Source organism: Puma concolor, chromosome B2 (genome assembly GCF_028749965.1).
Source record: "Puma concolor isolate L17-30 chromosome B2, mPumCon1.1.hap2, whole genome shotgun sequence".
NCBI lineage: Eukaryota > Metazoa > Chordata > Mammalia > Carnivora > Felidae > Puma > Puma concolor.
In genome coordinates this window covers 38,622,262-38,635,903 of record NC_141671.1, presented here as the reverse complement: position 1 = coordinate 38,635,903, position 13,642 = coordinate 38,622,262, and the positions used below count along the sequence as shown (strand labels likewise).

General features: G+C 50.9%; 1 protein-coding gene across 3 annotated transcripts in view; it reads left to right on the top strand.

Moving 5' to 3' along the window:
- KIF6 (kinesin family member 6) overlaps nucleotides 1-13,642 on the top strand; it is a 384,724-nt gene that overhangs the window by 367,358 nt on the left and 3,724 nt on the right. For all 3 annotated transcript variants that reach the window (XM_086706762.1, XM_086706761.1, XM_086706763.1), the window contains 3 exons: nucleotides 703-800; nucleotides 8,232-8,321; nucleotides 10,694-10,800. In XM_086706762.1, the coding sequence (XP_086562888.1) occupies nucleotides 703-800; nucleotides 8,232-8,321; nucleotides 10,694-10,800 (295 nt within the window). The remainder of the gene's footprint in view (nucleotides 1-702; nucleotides 801-8,231; nucleotides 8,322-10,693; nucleotides 10,801-13,642) is intronic.

The following is a 13,642-nucleotide window of genomic DNA, read 5'->3' as shown; positions in this document are numbered from 1 at the left end:
TTCTATGCTGCCGCTAGGCAGTTTTATAGCCTGCAGATGTACGCTGAGTGGAGCAAGGCAGAAAGCCTTAAACCTCATCAGAACATGGGAGGTGATGAGAAACGGTCCCATGACCACCCCCCAGGGAGATAGGAAGGCAAGTGGGAAATAGCCTTGTAGCAGCTGCTCGTGAGCCTGCTATGCTGTCAGGTTCTGGGAGAATCACGGGGCATTCTGCCAAGATTCAGAGAAGCCGCAGTTGAGGCCTTGCTCTCCAGCCCCGTGTGGAGACATGCAAGGTTGCCAGGGCACCATGGTGGAGCCGTTCCTCTACAGGAGGTGCTCAGTGGATTTCTCCTGCCTCTGCGAGCATCTCTTTGGGACAAGGGGAAGCAAAACCAGAGAGGGCTTCTGGAGAATTGTCAGATTGCATGTTAAACACTTTTTCCTGACTACAAGTAAATAATACAGGCTCAAAGTGGAAGGCTTAGCACAGAAAAGGACAAAGAATAAATCAGACATTACCCATAATCCTGCCACCCAGAGATAATATTTTGATGCCCATCAGTATAGTGATCACAATGTCTAGATTAATTGTTTCTCCCGCACATGTTGTATATAGAAACTTATAGAACTAGCTTTTTCACCTTAAGAAATACATCAAAGACATTTTCCCGTGTCATCAGATTCAAGCTAATACTGTGAAACTCCTTGGGCCAACAGGTAAATTCTCCAGCAGTGAATTCCCTCAATCACATGAAGCCCTTTCCCCAGACACCTGAGTCCCAGCGTGAAAGGTCTCAGCTTCTCTGTAACCAAAGGTAAGGAGTGAGGCTGAAGAAAAGTTTCCCTGCCTCTCCTCAACCTGTTCTTTCTCCCCTGCGTAGGGGTCTCTAGAGGCTGCCTGATTCGCCATGGTGAATCACGCGTACTGTTACATTAGCTGCAGATACTCAAGCCAGTGGTTCCAGGAGTGTGTGACCAAAGCCTGTTGAGCACTCCTCCTCAGTCCTTTTCCCCTGACCTGGCAGCCAGCAGACCTACTGCCATGGTGACAAGAGACAAGCGCTTTCATTGCACGAGCCCTGGTCCTGCCCCCTGAGTAGGAAGAAGGGGTTGGAAGTAGGTGGAAGGGAGAGTTTGGGAGAGAGTGGGGGGGACTGGAAAGGAGGGGGATATTGGTGGTAGGCCAGTCAGGATACGGAGGAGCTCTGCTGAAAGACTGTCCTCGCACAGATTCAGGAGAGATGTGGGTGGCCTCCCAGGAGGATGGCCTGCATGTGAGGACAACCAGGAGCCAGTTTCCCTGAATGCCGGCATGATCCAGCAGGGACTCCACTTCCCCCCACACCACCTTCTGAAGGCAGCTTCCTTCTCATGCCACCCACGTTATTATCTCTTTGCAACCACACAACTCAGGGGGTAGAGCCAGTGACGCATGCCTCGGCCATCCTCTGTCCCCCAGAGAGATCTGCTGTCAGGACAGAGGCCAGGGCAGCTTGCGTGGGGTGTCAGCCTCTGCCACCAAGGAGCAGTCCCGTGACTGGGATTGAATAGGAGCTGAGCTCCTAGGTTGGAAAATGTGAAATAGAGCTTTCGCTTTATTTGACTGGGGTGGGAGGGGCGTTATGCCAGACATTACCCTTAATATGATGTTATGAGAATGGCATTTTACCTCTGTGGTCCTCTCGAAATCCCATCGCCCCAGTCCAGTCATGAGGAAAACATCGTGTAAGTCTCGACTGGCGGACATGCTGCAGAATACCCAACCAGTCCTCCTCAAAACTGTCAAGGTCATCGAAAACAAGAAAAATGTAAGAAACTGTCACAGGCAAGGGGAGCCGAAGGAGGCATGACAGCAAAATGTAATATGCTAGCCTGGATGGGATCCTAGGTCCAAAAAAACACACTAGGTAAAAATTAAGAAAATGCAAATAAAGTATGGACTTTAATTAATGATAATTATCAGCATTATTTCATTAGTATGGTAAGTATCAGCATTGTTTCACTAGTTGTGACAAATGTACCATACCAGTGTAAGATTGTATGATAAGGGCAAGTGGGTGTGAGGTACATGGTAACTCTTTGTACTATCTTTGCAGATTTTCTGTAAGCCTAAAACTATTCTTTTGTTGTTGTTTTCAAGTATGGTTGACACACATTATTACATTACTTCATGGCTATTGAGCCAGGAAACCACATAAAGGGAACTTAAATGTGTATTACTAAGTGAAAGAAGCAATCTGAAAAGGCTACCTAATGTGCAATTCCAACGTGACATTCTGGAAAGGGCAAAACTATGGAGACAGTAAAAGAATTAGTAATTGTCAGGGTGAGAGGGGAGAGGTGGAAAGGGTGAATGGGGGAACACTAGAGATTTTTCAGGCAGCAAAACATATGGGAATATGATATTATGCATTTGTTAAAATCTGTAGAACTGTACAACAGAAAGAGTGAACCCCCTGGTAGACAAACTGTGGCCTTGAGTTACTAACATTGTATCTATATTGGTTCATCAGTTGTAACAGATGTCCAACACTCATACAAGACGTTAATAATACAGGAAACTACAAGATGGGAGAGGGGGGCTATATGGGAAGTCTGCACCATCTGCTCAATTCTCTGTAAACCTAAAACTTCTCCAAAAACCTGCCCATTAATTTAATACCCTTTAAAAAGGCAGCATAGATAGACTTGCTCTACAGCAATACAGACAGCTTAGCATTAGCGTCCTACACTGGCCCTCTCTGCATTCACTCGGGTACCTGCCAAACTCTGGAGCACTTGAGTTTGCAACCCCTGTATAGCTGTCTCCTTCTCCTGAAACTTCTGGATTCCACAGAGCATGTTTGAAAAACATTGGCCCATCCAAGAGGACAGGGCTTTCCCTGGTTAATGCTCTGGCTCAGTCCTGATTCTGTCATGTATCCCACACAACACCAAGCTCTCGTCCCAGTGATGAGGCTCAGAACCCCTTGTTATTTCCCCAGCCTCTTTTCTAGATCTCTTGCATAGTTTCTTACTGGTAGAAATATCCTGCCTAGCAAGTAGGAAGCTACATCTCCTAAGTTTTCTTTTGTTTCAAAGACAATGAAGTGTGTGTGTGTGTGTGTGTGTGTGTGTGTGTGTGTGAAGGCCCAATACACACACTCCAAGGGCTATACAGTAGAAATAGACCATGCCTGCCAAATGAAATTCACAACTCTGAATTTCAAAGTAAAGGTCACCCATGGAAGCTTTTCTCAAAATCTTGCTCGCAGAACTCTACCCCAGGCCCCTTTGAAGACTGCTCACAGGAGGGTCTTTGGGGAGATGGCCCAGGTAGGCCTTGGAATATCAGGCCCTGTCATCTCTGGTGGCAGCCAGGGCTCTGGTTTGACCTCTAAACCTCAGCAGAAATAACCAAATATCCTGAACAGAATTTGCTAAGACACCTCAACTGTGAGTGGTTGGCACCCCTAAATTCCCTCCCACACTGCAGTTCAGATACCAAAAATTGTAGGCAGAAAGTTTCCAATAGGTGAGAGGAAAGGTCCCTGTTATTGACTGGAAAGGGAGCGGTCTGGGGGCTCCACCTTTGACAAGGAAATCACTGCCACATGCTTTCTAATGCTGACAGAAAAGAGCTCACAGGCTCTAGTAGGGGTGAGGTGGGGAGGAGACCCTGTGCCCGGGTCATGGTTCCTCAGACATTCTCTGCAAACCTCCAGCAGTGCAGGATTAGTCGTTGATGTCCTTAAGTTCTCTGAGGAGACAGCATTAGCTTTCTTCTGTCACAGGAATAATACCCTGTCGTTTCCAGGAACCCTGTAGGCCAGGCACTGAGCAAATGTGCCACATGCATACTATCATTGTCCCCATTTTACAGATGAGAACACCTGGGCTCTGAGAGCTCAGTTCACTTGCTCAGGGTCGCCCAGCTAGTCAGTGGTAAGGCAGGATTGGAACCCAAGCCTGTCGGCATCCAGCCACCCTGCTCACTCCTCACATCAATGACTGCCCTTGAGGGGCACTTGCAGGAGGCAGCAGTTTCCAGCCCATATGCTGTGCTATTTCATTCAACCGTGCTTTCTTTAGGTTCTGTGAAATGCCAGGTCCTCCTCCTTGGGCTCTCCCCTCTCTGTGTGCCCATGGCCTGATCTGCCCAAGGGGCCAGGATTTTCAACAGGCAAATGTACACTTGCTCACAAAGCCAACCTCTGACTGGAAAACCAGAACTCCCTGCCGTCGGCCTCCACCATTTCTGTCGAGAAACCCTGAATTCAACCCCTCGTTTAACTAGCAGGCACAGAAAGGGAAAGGGGTTGTTTAACTCTGTGGTTGGCAACATGAAGATTACCCAGTAATCCTGAACTCCAGGCTCTGTTCTTCCCACCTCCCTCCCCCCTGCTCTCTCCCCACCTCCTCTCCCCTCTCTGCTTCACTCCTGCACTGCATTCTTCTCCATCCCTTTCTTCTACTTTCTCTCCCTGCCCACCTGTATCCCCACCCTACATTCCCCTTCTCCCTCTTTTTTTCTTTTTGCCTTCCTGTCTAGGCTGCTTTCCCCTTCTCCCTTGCTCTCCATCAGCAAAGGCTGCCTCTCTGTATTGCTTGTCCATTTGTCCCCCTGCCACCAGCCTTTACCTCCCAGCTTCTGTGAGAGAGTGCCCGCCATGGAAGAAGTCTAAGAATCAGCCACTGGGCAGGGCTTCCTAGAATCTTCTTGGGGAACCACTATAAGAATAATGCCCCCCTTCCAGTAGTAGGGCCTTGGCATCCCTGGATATTCCTTTTCCTTAGGTGTTCCAATTGAAGATGATCCCTGGATGTGCCTGCCAAGACACCCTTAACCCTGAAGCTGCAACCCGTAACTTCAGAGGTGTGCATCAGATGAGACCGCTGGTCACCTGCAAGGAGTCCCTTCGGTGTAGACTTTCACAAAGGATGTCTGAGAGAAATCCTCCTTGTACTTCTTCCAGTCAGCAGGACCTTGAGCAAGCAAGGCAGCTCCCCCTTGGGGATCTCCTCATCTCATCTATAAGATGCGCCGAGATCCCTCTGACACTATCGTTCCATGCAGATAAATGCACCAGTGCCATTGAGCAGCTGCTGGGGCGAGAGCGTGAGAGTCCAGCAGGCAGTTTCCACCTGAGCTCCAGAGAGGCTGCTGTCCATGGACTCACTGCAGGCCTGGTGGGCGGTGCTCTGCTCCTCGGGTTCCGAAAGAAACTTGACCTCATCACTTCCCCAGGGATGCCCCGTGCCTGCAGGCCGATCACGCTAAATGCACAGCACTCTGATTGGCAACCCAGGAGGCTTGTTATTACTACCACGTATTAATCCTTATTAGGAAAGAGGTAGTTAATTCTGATGGCGGGCGTGTTCTGTCTCCAGAAGGAATATCAACATGAGAAACAAATGCAGTGTCAGAGGCTGGTTGGTCAGGGCAGAAAACAAAAATAACTTGCAGTGTGATCCTAAGGGTCCAGAAACTTAGCTGCGGCATCCGGGGGGCCCTCGAGCAGCTTCGGGACTGGAGGAGTCCTCTCCCTCAGGAGCCCCAAGCCTTCACATTATGCCACCCTCCTGAATGGTCAAGGCAGCAGGCTGGGCGACTGGGCCTCTGCAGAGGGTCCTGGATACCCCCATCTTTCCACAGTGTGATCCTGACCCCTTTCTGCCCTGTCCATTGTCCACCTCTGCCCCTCTTCCACATGCTACCAGCCCTCAACAGTTTGTACCTGGATGTTCCCTGGAATCTTAAGTAAGGAACTACTGGGAATCCATTGGGAATCCATTGAGTTAATGAGCCATTTGAGTGCCAGTGACCTGATCTGGCAAGACTGGCTACAATTTCCAAACTGACTTTGACCTGGTGTAGTCGAAGCACCTACGAAACGGAAAGCCCTCTCTCCCCTTCCGGAGGCCTGCACCAGGAACCGTTCAGAAGGAGCCCGGATCATTGGCCACTTTCTCCAAAGAAAAGCACACAGAGCCTCTGCCACCTCATGGCTGCCTCTGGTTCTACAGTTTCTCTGACCAGACAGCACAGATCCCCGTCTCTCCCCACCGCCCAGTGCAGTCTGGGATGCAGGGAAATAGGCATGGGGGTGGGAGGGATTCCCAGGCTCTGATTTCCTTCCCTGTGTGTTTGACCCACAGTCTTGAACCTGTGGAGGCCGGCCCAGGGAGGGCTGAGATGGGAGAGGGCTGAAGGCCAGAGCTGGGGAAGGGGCTGTACCCATGGGTGAGGCAGCAGGTTGCAGGGCCTGTGGAGTGCCTGGGACTGATGGTGCAGGCTAGGCAAAGCCAGTGGCCCTGTCTAACCCTAGCCCACCTCTCAGCCCGAGTGCCCCCATCTGTAAAGGAGAGTTCCAGCCAGAGGAATTTTGAGGCCTCTCCCAGGTTGGATATGATGTCTATGCAGGACCATCCCAGACCAGGGAGAGAATCCCATCATGCCACTGGCATCTTGGGACAGCTTTGGTGGCCGGCCTCTTCACCTCCCAAGGAGCACTGTTGGGTTTGGCTGTTTGCAACCAGGAATCCAAGGCAAGGTGCGCACATTAGGCAAGCTAGTTAAATGGGCCAAACCGCACCTGCCTGAGTGGGTCAGACACCTGTTGGGTCTGACTTATCATTTGGAACCAGGGGCTGTTCAGTAGGTGTGGCCAGGAGTGAGCCATGCATCCCCAACATGTGCTTCCTCAGAACCCCACAGAGCCGGGTCCAGTTAATAAAGGATCATGGCTGAGAAACAGATTCTGATGCTTCACAGAGTCATGGGTTAGATTCATATTCTGCCACTAGCCAGCCGGTAACTTTTAGAATTTCTTTAACCTCCCTAAGCTTCCGTTTCCTCATCTATATAATGAGGATAATGAGACAATTGAGAGGATTAAATGGCACAGGTCTTCTGCTATGAATGTGCACTATTCTTCCAAGTTAAGGGAAGAGTGACCCTGAAGGCAATTGAGAGAGCATCCTGGCTGCCTCTTCCGTTTCAAAAGCGGGAGTGGGCACTGCCCACTCAAAAGCTGTGGGGGCAGGGCCTCCCAGCAGAACCATGAGGGCACGACCCCTGCCCAGCAGAGCCCAGCAGGACTTTACCCAGTGGGTCCAGAAGACAGGACTGTCACCCCAGTGAATCCAGAAGGCAGAACATTGGACCCGAGAGGATTATTCTCAAGCCTTAAGTCCTCACAGAGTTTGCATTGCTAGGTTTCGAACTTGCCTGGGACCCATCACTCCTTCCTTCCTTCCTTCCTTCCTTCCTTCCTTCCTTCCTTCCTTCCTCCCTTCCTTCTTTTCTCCCTCCCTCCCTCCCTCCGTCTCTCTCCCTTGTGGAATGGGAATGTCTAACCTATGCCTGTCCACCATTGTATTTTGGAAACACATAACTTGTCTGCTCTCACATGTTCACAGCCAGTGAGAAATTCCACCTCAGGGTGATTCGACTTCCAGTCTCACCCGTCTCTGATTTACATGAGACTTTGGACTTTAGAGTTGATACCAGGATGAGTTAAGCCTTTGGGGGCTGCTGGGATGGAGGGAACGTGTTTCACGTGTGAGAAGGATGTGAATTTGTTGGGGGTGAAGGGATGGGGGGCAGGGACAGAATGTTATAAACTGAACGCATCCTCCAAAAATTCATATGTTGAAACCTAATCCCAGATACGATGGTATTTGGAGGTGCCTCTTTAAGTCACAAGGGTAGAGTCCTCGTTGATGGGATTAGTGCCTTCGTAAGAAGAGGCCAGAGAGCTAGCTCACTCTTTTTCTGTCCTGTGAGCACACAATGAGAATTTGGCAGTCTGCCAGAAGAGGACCCTCATGAGAACGTGACCATGCCGCACCCTGATCCCAGACTCCCAGCCTCCAGAACTGTGAGAAACAAATCCCTGTTATCTCGTCACACCACCCGACTAGGGTGTTCTGTGGCTGGTAAGGACCCTCTTACTGGCTTGCAGATGGCCATGTTCTCGCCGTGTCCTCACATGGTAGAGAGAGAGATGGAGCTGTGATCTCTCTTCCTCTTCTTGTGAGGGTACCAGTACCATCATGGGGGCCCCACCCTCAGGACCTCCTCAAAACCTCATTACCTCCCAAAGGCGTCACCTCCAAATACCATCACATTGGGTGCTTGGGCTTCAACGTATGGATTTGGGGGACACAAACATTCAGTCCCTATGGCTCCTAAATACAAACCTAAATTTCTCTTCTGGAAACCTCCTCTCATACCTCTTCCTTTTGTCATTTTCCTTTTGCAGTGATGTGAACACCAGGAAAATCTTGCCCTCGCCTTGTCCCATCCCGCACAGCCGGGAGCCCAGCAGCACCAGCGCCTCCCTGGAAGACAGGTCTGCCGTCTCCCTCTGATGCCTGTGACAGCCCCTGCCATGAGTGGAATGGGTCAAAATTGCCAGTGCTCTTCTCCCACATCCTGAGGAGCCCCGTGTCCAGTGGCTGCACAGACACAGCCCAGGGCTGGCCTCCACCCTGACACCCCAGGAATACCCTGGCGTCTCTCACAGATACCAAGTCCCAAGGCAGAGAAGTTTTCTCCCAGGGGCCTCTGCTGCCCTGCGTGGGCAGAATTGCTCCAAGTGTCTGTGTAAATAGATATACCCAGGGCCATTAAAGGAAAGAAGAGCCAGCCCACTGGCCATTCCAACATAGCCCTGCCACAGGGTCCCCAGGCCGGGAAGGGCAAAGAGTTGACACGCCTAGCTAGCCTCGGCCCTGTGAGCCGTTCACTCCAGACCGAACAAAGCTGTGAAGGCCTCTCCTCAGCAGTGCCCTTTATGCCTTCTGACTAGAACACCTGAGCACCCTTCTTCACCTGGCAGACCCTACTCTCCCCCCAAGCAGTCTAAGGGGTGAGGTCCAGCCATGCCCCTCCCCGAGCCCAGACAGAAGGAACAGCTCCGTGCAGCCCCACGGGAGCCCTTGTCACTGACTGCAGCTGGATGCCAACACAACTACTTGTGATGGGGAACAGCCCCTTATTGTGGACAGTCCTCACTGGCTTCTGACAGAGTGGATACTATCACCTGCTGTATGAGGATGAGGCTTGCAAGCCAGGAGGGCACTGCTTAGAATTTTCTTGTGGGGGCAGGCTGGTTATTAAATAGAAAAAGAGGAGGGAGAAAGGCACATACATTCTTACTTTTTTAAAAGGATTTTTTTGGAAATCCCACACTTATAAATCTCATTGGCTGGAACCTGGTCACCTGACCACACATAGCAGCAAAGGAGGCTGGGAAATGTAGTATTTTTTTTCAGCCATGGCAATTTACTCAGCTAACTGTTTTTACAGAGAGAAGAGAGAATACTTATCTGCCCCAGGAACTAGCTAAGCCATCGTGGGGGGGTAGGGATGCACTGGGTAGACGTCCTAAAGGATGTGCCATCTAAGTTGGGTGCTGAAGGAGACAGTGACACCTCAGGTGGAATGGGCTTGGTTTAGGGAAGGCGAGGGGTGGGGGCCGCACCAGAGATGGGGAAGTTGCAGAGACAAAGCATATTCAACCATGCAGAGGTCTCGGGGGGAGAGCAGTCTAGGGAAAGGAGACAGCCAAAGCAAAGCCATTGAGTAAGAGAATAACACTGGTACAGCCGCTCTGGAAAACAGTGTGGAGGTTCCTCAAAAAATTAAAAATAGATCTACCCTATGACCCAGAAATAGCACTGCTAGGAATTTACCCAAGGGATACAGGAGTGCTGATGCATAGGGGCACTTGTACCCCAATGTTTGTAGCAGCACTGTCAACCATCAACTGATGAATGGATAAAGAAGTTGTGGTTTATATATACAATGGAATACTACCTGGCAATGAGAAAGAATGAAATATGGCCTTTTGTAGCAACGTGGATGGAACTGGAGAGTGTTATGCTAAGTGAAATAAGTCATACAGAGAAAGATACCGTATGTTTTCACTCTTATGTGGATCCTGAGAAACTTAACAGAAGACCATGGGGGAGGGGAAGGGGAAAAAAAAAGTTAGAGAGGGAGGGAGGCAAACCATTAAGAGACTCTTAAAAACTGAGAATAAACTGAGGATTGATGGGGGGTGGGAGAGAGGGGAAAGTGGGTGATGGGCATTGAGGAGGGCACCTGTTGGGATGAGCACTGGGTGTTGTATGAAAACCAATTTGACAATAAATTTCGTATTAAAAAAAAGAGAGAGAATAACAGAAGGAAGGGCAGGGCTGAGGCGCCTGGGTGGCTTAGTCAGTTAAGCATCTGACTTTGGCTCGGGTCACGATCTCACTGTTTGTGAGTTTGAGCCCCGCATTGGGCTGTGCTGACAGCTCAGAGCCTGGAGCCTGCTTCATGTTCTGTGTCTCCCTCTCTCTCTACCCCTCCCCCATTTGCACTGTGTCTCTCCCTCTTCTCAAACAAACATTAAAAAAAAAATTTTTTTTTTTAAAGAAAGAAGGGCAGGGCGGCTGGAGCGGAGTAGTAGCCCAGGGCCCAGATCACACATGAAGAGAGTCTGAATTTCACTGAGAGTGAGGAGAATCCACCAACAGGGTTAAGCCAGAGGAGGAGGATATGATGAAAGGGTCACTATGGTTCCTGCACAGACTGGGTGGAGGGGTCAGGAGGCAGACTGCCAGGCAGCCTCCTGGGTGAGATCCGGTTACTGAACATGGAAAGCACTTCGGAAAGGTAAGCATGGAGTTCAAATGTAAGGTAAAGTGATGTGTGACATGTGCTTGTCCTCAGCATCCCTGAGAAGCCAGCATCATCTATCCCTCTCACTGGGGACAGCCAGACTGACTCTGACATCCTGGCATTCATCAAGGCCAGACAGAGCATTCTGCAGAAGAAATGTAAGTACACCTTCCTCCTCCTCCAGGGTCACAGGTCACCCAGCTCTGCTCACCAACCCTTGAGGGAGGTAAGGGGGAAGGCCAGAGTGAGAAATGAGCTTCCTGTATATTCCTGAAACCACAGGACTGAACTTGTGGTCCCTTCACATGTGCCTGGCCTCTGCTTCCTCCTGGAAAAAAGCTCCAGAAGACAGCATCACGAACACCAAGACAGACCCAAGGGGGTGGCGGGCCCAGGTGCTCTCGCCTTGCTTGGCAAAGCTTCCCTCCCTCCTCCGGATCTCCAGCTCCCTTTGTTCTGTGTCCCCGAAGCCATCTCTCCTTTGTCCAGCCTTCTCCATACGGGAAGGGGCTGAGTGATGGTTTGGTAACTTGAATTCCTAGCTAGAAATATCACTTTCCTATTGGAGCATGGTTCTTGCCAATGAGTTGTAGACGTAAACACCACTTGAAACCTCAGGCCTGAGGACCCCTTTAACAGTTACAGAAGGAATACTTGTGGTGTTCCAGACAACAGGAAGAAGCAGAGAAGGCCCTTCCTGGCCTTTGTCACCCACCTCCCCCATCTTCCTCCTGGAAGCTGCCCCCTGCTATGGACAGGCCTTCTCTTCTCCTGCCTCCTTCTCCCCCAGAGACCCACAGCGATAAGACCCAAGACCCCTTACGCTGGCCCCTCGCATTTAACCTCGTCCCAGTAAGCTAAAGGCTACCAGGCAGGTTGAGTGTTGCTTTCCCATGTCAATGCCTTGGTGGATGAAATGGCAGACTCAGATCCTATAATGACTGACACCTGCTGCAAGAAGCCCACAGTCAGTTTCATGGCCAACTGTCTGCAGCTGAGACACTAGGGGTTCTGCACACGGGGATGGAACATCCCAAGTAAAGGATGGCCTTCCATGGCGTTCTGGAGGTGGGGGAGAGACAGAGAACACACCCACAAATAGAGACCATTTGACGTGCTGGTAAGCGCTATGAAATAGCTAAAATCTATAATGTGGTAGAGAGCCACAGGGAAGACTGCCATTAACTGGGGCGGGGGCGGGGGCTCCCTGGGGAGGGGAACCTTGAACTAGTAGCTGAATAGTGAGAATGGAGTGTCCATGCAGTGTCCTGCGAGCAAGCATTCCAAGCGGAAGGAGTAGAAAGTGAACAGCCCTGGAGGGAGCTTTGCTCGGTCACAGGGTGGGAAGGAGGCCAGAGTCACTTAAGGGCTCAGCTCGAGAACAGGAGCCAAATGAACAGGCCTTGTGGGCGAGGGTAAGGGGCTTGGCTTCTATTCCTGATGTAGTGGGAAACTCACTGAAGAATTTAAGCCATGGTGCGATGTGGTCTGACCGAAACTTTGGCAAGCTGACTCTGGCCGTTGTACACAGCAGAGGTTGTAGAGGTCCGGGATTAGCACAGTCATCTGGCTCCTGGGGAGGTCCAGGCAAGGGGTGAGGGTAGCCTGGACCTAGTGGCAGATCGGACGTGAGTCGTGAGGGCAAAGAGAGCCAGAAGGGCTCATGGGCACCTGTTCTGAGCAGCTAACAGGATGGGGATGCCATCAGCAGGAAGGCAGGGCGGAGTGGACACCAGAGGGAAGTTGCTAGAGGAATTCAGATTTCTGGCTGGCCCATTCAAGTTTCAGTAGCCCTTTGAGATCTCAGAGGAGATAAGTAGGCCCCTGAACACGAGTCTGGAGCTCAGCGGCAAGGTCTGAATGCACTGGGTGGAATCCCTGTTGAGGAGAGTAAATAGGGTTATTCTAATCGCTGACACAGACCCTTGGGGCACTCTGACATTTGGGGGTAAGCAGGAAGATCTCACCAAAGCTACTGAGAAGGCTCAGCCAGGGCGAGAGAAGAGACAGCAGGGGAGCGAGTGTGGCCTCAGGCAGGCCTGCAGGGGAACGTGGTCCAGGGGAGAGGGGTGGTAGAGCCCAGGGCTGCTGGAAGGCTAAGCAAGAATGGGATGCTGCCTGGTGTCCACTTTGCATGTCATGATGGCCCTGGACAAGTGCCCTGTGGGCGGGGACCTGGGAGAATAAAGGGGCCATTGCGGTGGTTGAGGAAAGAAAAGAAGGAGCAAAAGTAGAGATAGTGAGTGGGGACAGCTGACCCAAGGGCTTGGCTGGGAGGAGGGGCAGTCGGGAGGCTGGGGCTGAAGGGAGGCAGTGGTTGTGAAGACGCACTTATGTGCTGAGAGGAATGGTCCGGGAGAAGAAAGGAGGCTGATGGTAGGGAAAAGAGGGCCGAGCCTGCAGGGGAAACTCTTGGAGGAACGAGAGGGCATGGCGTCCAGAACATATGTGGAGGAAGAAACCCTCCCCTGGAACAAATGCATTGAAATCAGCCATCATCCATCCCTTTAAGACGTCTACTCGTCAGCAACGTTGTTCGGTTGTGTTTACCCAGGTTTTGCCCACATAAAGACACTATTTCCAACCCTCTCTGACAAGAAGAGGCATAAACCCAAGGTCTATGTCAAGATGGCGTCCTCCTGCTAATGCCATTGCCCAGATGGTACAGAAAACTGTACTGAAAGATGGGGTGCTGCGAGTGTACAGAGCCAAGAGTCTGATCCCCCTTTTGACAGGAGGGGAAACTGAGGCACACAGCGGCTGAATAACTTGCCCAGCTAACAAATGGCAGAGCTGGGATAACCCAGCTTTTCTGTGCTGTCTCCAGTTGGCCATGCTGTCTTGAAAATCACTCTGTGGTCGGTCGGGTGTTTGTCTCTTGGCCTCTACCCACCCTGCAGCTGGGAGCTTTGTTCTCCAAACAAATAGCAGCCTGGAAGTAATTCATCAAAACAAAAGTTCAGGGGTTCAATTTTTATTCTCAAGGGGAGAAAAAATAAT